This window comes from Rutidosis leptorrhynchoides, chromosome 1, assembly GCF_046630445.1.
Source record: "Rutidosis leptorrhynchoides isolate AG116_Rl617_1_P2 chromosome 1, CSIRO_AGI_Rlap_v1, whole genome shotgun sequence".
NCBI lineage: Eukaryota > Viridiplantae > Streptophyta > Magnoliopsida > Asterales > Asteraceae > Rutidosis > Rutidosis leptorrhynchoides.
In genome coordinates, this window is record NC_092333.1 from 137,573,909 (window position 1) to 137,584,593 (window position 10,685).

At 32.5% G+C, this 10,685-nt stretch overlaps 1 protein-coding gene across 1 annotated transcript; it reads left to right on the forward strand.

The window, feature by feature from the left end:
* The first annotated feature begins 6,980 nt into the window (after window positions 1-6,980).
* On the forward strand, window positions 6,981-9,944 carry LOC139865600 (uncharacterized). Its single transcript, XM_071853671.1, has 7 exons — window positions 6,981-7,139; window positions 7,757-7,872; window positions 7,982-8,617; window positions 8,742-9,082; window positions 9,195-9,293; window positions 9,387-9,524; window positions 9,614-9,944. Exons 2-7 carry the CDS (start codon window positions 7,779-7,781, stop codon window positions 9,746-9,748), a joined length of 1,443 nt encoding a protein of 480 aa, XP_071709772.1. The 5' UTR covers window positions 6,981-7,139; window positions 7,757-7,778; the 3' UTR covers window positions 9,749-9,944.
* Window positions 9,945-10,685: the final 741 nt, after the last annotated feature.

The following is a 10,685-nucleotide window of genomic DNA, read 5'->3' on the forward strand; positions in this document are numbered from 1 at the left end:
AAGTGTCAACAAAAAGGTTGGTAAGTTCATAGTTTTAATGTTGCGCATAATCTGTATATAAAGGTGAATCACAAGATTTCAGTTGTTTCATCTAGAAACGTTTATCAAAATATTCTACAAGATTGAGCACCCTGGTAACTAAACTTTAACGTTATAATAAGTACCCCTGTTTTAATATACATGCAACCAACATGTACAATACACGCAATTCAACGTGTACTAAACTCAAATAGCATACGTCTGTTTTATAGTTCAGGATAGGATTTCTATACCTGGAACAGATGGGGATGTCAAGCCCTATGGATCCATATATAACTTCTCGCGCCCACCAGTTCTTATAACCGGTAGTTACTAGTTACCAAAGCTAAGGGATTTTTGGTTCAAACTTGGTGTAGAATTTAGTATGTACTTGTATCCATTGCGTTTAAAATAAAATGCATGTATTCTCAGCCCAAAAATATAGATTACAAAAGCAATTTAAAAGGGATCTATAAAATCACCTTAGCAGCACATAAGGTCATTCACCGAAATGTGACCGAAACTCAGAATGCAAAATAACCATAGATCTCAACCTAGAGAACATATGTTGGTCAATACATGTCTAACAAGCTAGGTCAGGTCATAGTGTATCACAATCCTAATGCTCGAAAACGTTAACAAAAGTCATCTCAAAAGTCAACCTGACCCAATATGATCTTTAAATCTATACATGTTTATTAACATAATATAAGTCTTGATAATTGAACGAATTTATAGTTTATCAAACTCAAAATATTATTTATTTCAGGAGCTATATTATATTTGAATTATCATGGCAATCGAAAATATTTTATTATTTCACATAGCTTTCCAATACTTATAAAATCAGATTATAGTGTTTATAAAGCTTTAAAACATGATAAGACGGTCAACTTTGACAATTGTTCAACAAAACGAGACGTGCCTTATATAGAAATTCATTTACTCGATTAGTAATATCTAAAAATCCAATTTATCAATCTCATAGACAAGTTGTTTAAATATTAATTTACAGTTTCAAACACAATTTCAATTAACGTCAAACATAATTCAGTTGACCATATCTTTTAATCCGTTCATCGAAATCACGCGATTTCTAAATGAAAAGTTATTAATTTTTTGATAGCTTTCCAACGATATGCATATCATATACTTTATATCAGTAGCATATGTATCAAATTCGTGATTCATCATAAACTATCTAACGACAAAATTAAAGCATACAAGCATGCATAAACATATATACTTGAGCACTAGACATGGATACACTATTAATATATAAAAGATAAGATATGAATGCTCACGTATCAATATTGTGATTCAATATTGCAGGAAAGTACGTAGACGCAACGAAAATGATAAATGTTAGGTTGACCTTTGACTCATGATCATAACCCCCCAAGTAATACCCATAACCTCCATAGCTATAACCCATAATTTCCTTAGCTCTATCCCGCTCGAAAATCTTGTTTTGAAATCGTTTGGGCATAACCTCGTCGTAATATTTTATGTATACATAACTAATATAAATAATTATATATGATTAATAATAATAATAATCTTAATAATAATAATAATAAAATAATAATAATAATTATGATGATGAATATGATATGGAGTAATATGTGAAGTTTATGAATGTCTTCGCATAAATGATCGATCATATATATAGAATAAATATAATAATATAATATAAATATAATATAATAATATAATAAAGTAATAATAAAATAATAATATAGAATCAAACGTGGGATTTAAAAGCCGCCCATGTTTTTTCATTTCTACCGACAGTTTTCACGGACCGGTATTTCGTACTCTGTTGCTAATAATTGACGGGTAAAAGTATAAATAAAAAGGATTTCACTTTTTATAATTGAATACATATATTTATTTTGGTTTTAAGCTTTATAAAACTAGTTGTAAAAAGGTCCATTTATTTATAAAATTACTATATACATTCGATGTGCCACCGTGAATTATTGAATTCGTTTAATTCAAACGAATTAATGAATTTTAATATTTTTAAGAGTCGTATTTATTAAATACTTCAGGGGTATTTTATGTAACTTATAATTAATAATTTCCATCATGTCGCTTTCATGTGAATAGTAAATTAATTAATTTCGTTTCATTTACTATTCATATGAATAGTAAATGAATTAATTTTGATTCAACTATTTAAGTTACTTTGTTGTACGTTGTGCTTTATAGCTTGTACATCTTTGATTTAATTGCGTTTCTTCTTGTAAATTAAAAAATTTACATCATAAAAATAAAACGATCATATACGTAAAAAAATTAATTTGAAATTGCATCATTCAATAGTAAATTTGTATCATTTAGTAAATAAATATTATTCGCATGTTTTCGTATATATATATATATATATATATATATATATATATATATATATATATATATATATATATATATATATATATATATATATATATATAATTATCACAAGTTATGACGTTCGTGAATCGTTAGACAAACAGGGTGGTCAACCGTTATATAAAACTCATTTACAAAAGCTTTAAAACTTGTCAGAATTCATTTCTTATCATAACGAAAATATTAAATCATATAAAGATAATTTTAAATTTCGTAGGAAATTTCCGGGTCGTCACAATGGTCGTGGCCAAGTGGTGACCTGTGTGGCCTGGCCGTGGGCTTGGATTTTGGCAGGCCGTGGGTCATGGTCGTGGGTCAGCTGGTTAGCTCTGTTTCCTGGATCGTAAAGTCCGATTTCTGAGGTCGTAACTTGGTCTTCACCGTTTTCGCTCTATATTCTTCGTTCTAAGTTCGATTTCTTCGATTCTTCTTGCATTATCTTCGTAATCACTTAATATACAAAATAAAGGGAATAAACGCTTAAATTGGCGATAAAGTATATATCTTTATTGTTTTGGGACTTGATATCGGGGGTAAAAATGTGACTTTTTGACCGATATCAATGAAGAACGAGAGGTAAATGGGAGTAGAGTTTGGGAGGGACTGAGGGAAAGAGTAAACGGGAAAAGAATGCCCATTGACTTGATATTTTATAGGAAATATGATAAATGATAATTAGATTCATTCACGAACTTTTTATCTAGTTACTCAAATTTGCTTAATCGAGAAGCTAAATCCATGAAGACAGATACACATTTTAGTCGCATCTATGCCTGGCACAGTTGGGAGAAGAATAAAATGCATTTGGGTTACCTTGTGTTGTAGATCATGTGGTAGTGGTCTGCCTCTCATAACGAGAGGTCAAGAGTTCGACTCTCGTGGAGTGCAGCATTGCACACAAGGTTTCTCCTTTACCCTTGAATTCTACTCAAGGTTGCCTTCCGCACATCGCGTTGCAGAGGCAATGGGGGATGGGGTTTTACCGCCCATGCCCTCGGATTGGGCCGGTTTTTTCCTGGCAGCAGTTGGGGCGGGTTATGTAACTGCGGGAGATGAACGCGTAGGTGGTTAAGTCCCCCTAGGTGATCCCGAAAGTCTGTTAAAAAATGCATTTGGATTGAAATGGGTCATAGGTCAAAATGGGCCAGCTATTATCGAGACACGGGTTGGGTTGGACCTGTATTTTTTTTTTTTTTTAATAATCAATCTTTTTCTCAAATTCGCGTTTCAGTTTTCTGTTCACATTTCAATGTTCAGTTTCAGTACTCATTTTCATGTCTTCGTTTTCAGTTTTACGTTTTAGTTTCAGGTTTCAGGTTTCGGGTTTAGCTTCTCAATGTTTCGATTTCATTTCCCGCATCAATATCGCGCTTCAATTTTTTAGTTTCGCGCTTCAATTTTTTAGTTTCGCGCATCAGTTTTCAATTTCTCGATTCGCATCGCATATAAGTTTAACCGATGATTTGACTCCATAAAAGATACAATATCTTTTGGTTGGCATAAAGTCTCCCGCTACGCGGATAAGATGCATCTAGAGGTAGTTGTCTAAAAGTTTCTTAAGGGGCATTATATTTCAAAGTGCGTTCTCCATATATCAAACGTATAATTTCTATTTCACTAACATGTACAATATCATTAAGCATGTTTGAATGAAGTAGGAATAAAAATTGTTGATGTATGATCATTTCTTAATTTCAAAAGGGTCTGTTGGGTTCGAACAATCAACAATTCATGAATGAGTTTGCTTTTGAAGACAAATAAACAAGTCATGAATGTGATGAGCATTATATTCAAAAACATAAAATAAAATAAAAATAAAAAAAAAAAATCTGTGCATAAGCTACGAATAATAGAATAATAATCGGAGTAGGATTATAGATAGATTATTTATATATAGTATTTGAAACCCTTAGGTTGGTTCATACTTCATACTCAATCAAAAAACAAATCAGGATTACAATCAAAATATAGTATTAATAATCCCTCACTAGATTTTCTCAAAAAAAAAAATTAAATAAATAAAAAAACTGGTGAAAGTTAACGACGTTAGCCAAAATAAGCGACGAGAACGGCTTGTGTAACTCCTTCTCAATTAGAATGAAACACACAGAAACATCAACACACTATATGTTCAAGAGTTCAACAGGACCTGTGTAGGTGGTTGTTTAAATTTATGCATAGGGCAAAAACAAATAAACTAACTTCAAACACAAATGGAACGACCTTAAAGTTAACTCAACAGATACGTGAGCCGCTTATTCATCACATTCCGATAGTCTATCGCCTCTTACAGATGAAGCTTGAACTAATAGAATATCTATAAGTTTTAACAAAAAAATACGGGAGCTATATATTAGCTAACCACCTTCTTTATTTTAGAGATTCGGGGAGTGTCTTGAGTTCTTTGTTTAAACTTATAAAGGACTTCAATTTTCATTCTCATCTGATATAAAACGAGTTGTTACAACAAAGAAAAGAAAAAGGGAAAAAATCATCCGCATTAAATCATCCGAACGTAGTTATCTAAACCAACACGAATGAAGCTAGTAAATGTTCATCTGATCCAAAATCATCAAGTAGACAATGTCAATTTACTTAATCAAATTACCAATATCTACCATTGTAAAAAAAAAACCCTGATTACTCCCGATTAAACCCCAATTACTCATTTTTAGGAACAATACGTTCTGATTTTTTAACATCCATTTAGTTTAATTGCTAAACGTCGGTTAATGAGTCAAAATCGAACTTGTTTATCAAAGTCGGCCAAAGTCAGAATTGGTCAACATTATAACATGAATTTAACCTAGAATTTTTACTTTTTGAACAAAATGAACAAATTTTAAACAATTTTGTTAAACTTTATGTTTATGTTTATAGTTTTTCTTCTATATTTACAAATATAACTTTGAAATTTAATATTTAAATGTATAAAAGTTAATTCATTGATTCCCGAATTTCCAATTACTCCTTTCAAAGTCCCAACCGATTAGTCCCCCAATAGCGATTTTTGCAACCCTGTCAATATCTGTAGAATACAAGTTTATCTGCATCGCCGTAATCATGACATAATATACACTTTCTTCCTCTAAATAAAAGTATCAGTTTTAACTAAACAATATTTGTTAATCTTTTACGGTCACACATCGTTCAAGTTTGAGATTGAGTGAGCAAAGATGCTCCCTCATCCTTCAAACTAACTTTCGGAAGTGAGTTCGACACTTGGACTTATGGCTATTCCGGGCTAACTCCTCGATTCATTCACGAGTTAGTTTCGGGTCTTCCTCGGTTCGTCCCAAAAGACCATGACATTTGGTATCATAGTTACCCTCATCTTTGAGACACAATACCTCGGAGTGGTAGTCTATGGAGTGCTGACTTGGACTCGAAGAGATGGTGCCAACCGTGACCCGAGGCCTCAAAGTGGTGGCCTATGGAATGGTGGCTTGAACACGAAGAAATGGTTTCAACCGTGACCAACATAGCTGTGACCATTATAGGGATGGCAATGGATGTCCGATCCATTGGATATCTATCTGATCCGATCCATTTAGATGGATATGAATTATCTAAACGGATGATAAATGGATATGGATATGGATATGGATGATGTGAAAAATTAGTTTATCGGGTATGGATGATAGTTAATCATCCATGAATATATCCATTTACCACCCGAAATACATATACACATATAAATATATACATGTTTACTTAAATATATGCATATATATTTAGATATCCTTATATATGTGCACTATAAACTATTAAAATGTTATCGAAAATATAGATTATGAAGATACAACTATGTAAATATTATTAAATTCATATATCTTATATATATTACACATCATTGTTAAAAATATTTTGATGATTACATATCATAATAGAAATATTTTTAGAAAAACTTTGCATCCAACGGATACCCGATAACCCGCTTAATTCAACGGATATGGATATGGATGGATGAATTATATTTATATGGATATGGATATGGATATGAATTTTAAAAATTAAATGGATATGGATATGGATATAGGCGCACCCGATCCATATCCGATCCATTGCCATCCCTACTGACCATTGACCAACGAGGACATTGACTCTTTAAAGGTGGTGTATTGTTACGATCCCACATTGTTCAAGTATGAGATTGGATGATGGACTTATAAGTCACGAAGTTTCATTATTTTTTCAAACTAACATTTGACAGTGAGTTATACACTTGAACTTGTGACTAATCCGAGCTAACTCACAATCTATTCATGAGTTAGTTTTGGGTCTTCCTTGTCCTAGAAGACCATGACATAATTTCACTAAATAAAAATTTCATCACTAGCCACTTGATCCCTTTTTAGATTGGCTGAATAAGAAGGACGATTTTGGGAGGATAAGCCAAAACAAAAAACAATTCGCAAGTTGGTGTGGGCATATTATACATACGAATACGTGGGTGATGAGGTATTGGTTATGGGATGAATCAATTGGTTTCGTGTAATCGTAACACAAACCCAACTCATACGCACCCAAATACACCCCACCCCCTTTTCTTCCTTCCTTTCTTTCTTTCTTCTAAACCTTTTTTTCTTTCTCTCTTTTATTTATTTCCTTTTTTCTTTCATTTGGCCCATCCACCGAATCCTCCTTACCAATATTTATCTCTTTAACATTTTATATTCTACATCATTGCATATTTCTATCCGAATCACCTTCACGGAAATTAGGTATTCTTTTCTGTTCCAGTTTCTCGATCGTTCGATTGCTTATTTATTTATAAATTTGCGGATTTTTTTCTCTTTAAATATTGTGATTTTATTTGATCGATTATGTAATTTGATCGAACTACGATAGGTGTAACGATTGTTGATGATGTGATTTGTGAATTACTCCATTATTTTAAGGAATTTAGAGCTTGATTGATGACGATGATCTTTATAATATTTTGAAACGTCTTATTATTAACAAATCTACAAATTCACAAAAAACACGGGTACTTCAACTGTAGGTAAGTATAATAGTAATATCTATAAGTATATAAGCATGTTTGTAAGAAGTGATATTAGTGTTCGTTTAAATTTTTTTTTAATACATGAGGTTTAGATGTTAATTCGAAGTGCTTTTGAAAATTTAGATGTTAAGTGAGTTCACATCATATAACTAGTCCCAAATACTCTTTTGAATACTCTTAATCTTAATTTTAGATAGATCATAAACACATCAAAATAAGCAATCCTAAATTCTCCATCGGTAGTGATAGTCAGCATGTATTGTATCATGATTATGTGTAGTATTCATACACTATTACAATCACTGTTAACAATAGTTAAAAATTGATTTATAGTGATTTTGGCGATCCATCAAGTATGGGGCATAGGCATTTATACAATCCTCACTACATGCCCGAAACTGAGAATGATCAGAGCTGGAACTTATCGGAACATACCTATATGCATACTGGTATTAATCTTAAAAACAAGTTAAATTACAACTAACTCACCTTGTAAAATTGTCATTTGTTAATTTTAATTAATAAATTTTGTTTGTTGTTTATATTTCTAATTTGTAGCAAGAAACGGGGCTGGTGGAAGCAGTTCTATTATATATCCCTCAGATAATATGTCAATCGATGGATCACAATACACTCACTGTACACACGCTCCGTTAACAAGTGGCTTTTCGCCTTTGCCTCACAATATGCAGATCCCAAACTATCAACAAAACGTTGCGGGCCCATCAGATCTTTCTATGCATACATATGTATCACCCGAAGACTATACAAATCAAGCCTCTTCTTCTAATTACAATGGAAATCCGTTTAATGAAGAAGATTTATTCGATATTAGTGTCGGTAATGGAAGAGTACAATATAAACGTAAAAGCCCGGGTATTAACGATGGTGCTGGTAGTTCGTCTGATCTTAACATGATCAATGAAGCATGGGACCCAACTAGGGAACCGAATTTTTTTCACGCACCTTGGGATTATCATATGGCAAACGCAAATGGTCTGATGATCGGTGGGGATAGTTCTATTAGGAATGTGAGAAGTAGGTCTACGTTTGATATGGAAACTGAATCTTCAAGGACTAACGTCGCAAACAATTTGTCACGTGAGTATTATACAACTAGCCGACCAATGGATGATTATTTGTGCCAGAGTTCGAATCATTTGAATCAACCCATGATGCCTTCTGCTGCTCATGGTAACGTTTTTTTCACTGATCATTACAATTACAATGTATCACTGTAAGAAACTTTTTTAAATATACAGTAATATTATTATTATTATTATTTTTTTTTTTTTTTTTTTTTTTTTTTGAATTACAGATTATGAATTGAACCCGTTTCTTGATGGAAGTAGTAATCCTGGCTCTTCAGTAATAATTGGGCAACAAAATAACAATCCCGCAAGCAGAAGCAGTCATACGTTGGTGCAATCTGTTAGAGGGGTTCGAAGTAACTTTGGTCAAAGGCCAGGGTCAACATTCAGGGTGTCGTCTAGCAACTTACAGTTGGGTAACACGTCATTAACAGATGAAGGGTTGCATTTAGCTTCTAGTAGTTATTCATCGCATCATCGGAGACCTTCATCTTCACGCGCAAGGATGTCAAGCGAAAGATACCGATCTTTATCCGGTGTAAATTTTCATGATCGAACGCCGCCACAAGTATGTCCACATTATTTATTGTTTATATTTCATACTAATTATATTCGTCGTTAAGAAAAGAAAAGAAATTACATACTTTTAACATTTTTTTTTATCACGTGTCTGTTTGCAGGGTCTTATGATTGTGGATCGTTCGGGTATTTATGGATCCAGAAATCCATTCGATCAGCATCGTGACATGAGACTTGACATAGATGACATGAGCTACGAGGTTGGCAATTTTTTATGTTTTATTTCATATATATATATATATATATATATATATTTTAATATCCTTTTCATTCTCTAACTAATGAAAACACAGGAGCTACTTGCACTTGGAGAACGAATCGGAAGTGTCGATACCGGCATACCCGAGCATCTTTTCTCGAAATGTGTGCAAGAATCGATATACTGCTCTTCAGATCAGATACAAGACGAAGTAAACTGCGTCATCTGTCTGGTGAGGTTCAATGGTTGATACGTTCACATTATATTCACTTCAGTTATTTGTTATTTACTAAATTGGACTCGATATGGGCTGATTTGCAGGAAGAGTATGCAAATATGGATGATATCGGGATGTTAAGAGTTTGCGGTCATGATTTTCATGTTGGTTGCATCAGAAAATGGCTGTCAATGAAGAACCTGTGCCCCATCTGCAAAGCAGAACCAATGAAACAGTAATAACTTGTAAGACCTTGTTTCGTTCTTGTAAATATATATGTATAAAAAGGATCCTCGAAATCGAGGAAAATGGTGAATATCAATAATTTGGTAAACATTATGCATCCATGACAATCATGATGCTGTGCCCCTGGTAAATTATTGGGGTTGTATATGTATATATTTATATTAATTAATAACTAATTTAATATATTTAGTGTTCATTTGAATTTGAATTTGGAAGGTTCATCGTGCGTGAGTTGGAGGTTCATTTGAATTCAGAAAGGATTGGCTTGACCGAATCTAGGGCTATATACAAATCGAATAGACATGAATAGGGCTAGATCTTTAAGGATTTATTTACCAAATAAATAATTGAACACATAAAATTTGATGCATAAACCTCTAATATCAATAAGAATCAAAATCATCAATCACCTATAAAAAGGTAAAAAGGTAAAAAGGTTTTCCTGTTCGGAGTCATTGACTGGTTAAACACATTCATTGAACATCTTTGTTAAAATCTAACTAGTTATCAATCACTTGGAGTCATCTTTTGTCTGTAAAGTTATGAATTTAACTAGTTGGATTCTGGCAAATATTGATTGAAGGCATGACGTGACATTAGGGTGACCTAAACGAATATTCAAATAAATATATTTATATTTATTATTATTTATATAAGGCCTAATATGTGTGCAGTTGCCACACTGAAAGTTCCACTTAAGAAAGCCAGCAGAAATGCATTTCGCATAAAAACTTAAAAAAAAGAAAAAAAAAAAGAATAGGAAGTATTAATAATCCAAAGAAATAAATCAACGACAAAATTACTCATTTCATCCCTGTGTTTTCTACTTTTAGCCCGTTTCACCCTTTATTTTATTTTCTGCATGTTTCATCCTTAAAATCATTTTAAAGTCCCAGTTTTATCCCTGACCTTAACGAAGGTTAACTGAAT

Bases quoted from the DNA above. Each gene is read 5' to 3' on its own strand.
- LOC139865600 (XM_071853671.1), top strand. From the start codon at position 7,779: ATGGGGCATAGGCATTTATACAATCCTCACTACATGCCCGAAACTGAG. The intron at 9,083-9,194 runs GTATGTCCACAT...GTCTGTTTGCAG, and splicing joins ATGATCGAACGCCGCCACAA to GGTCTTATGATTGTGGATCG. The intron at 9,525-9,613 runs GTGAGGTTCAAT...GCTGATTTGCAG, and splicing joins TAAACTGCGTCATCTGTCTG to GAAGAGTATGCAAATATGGA.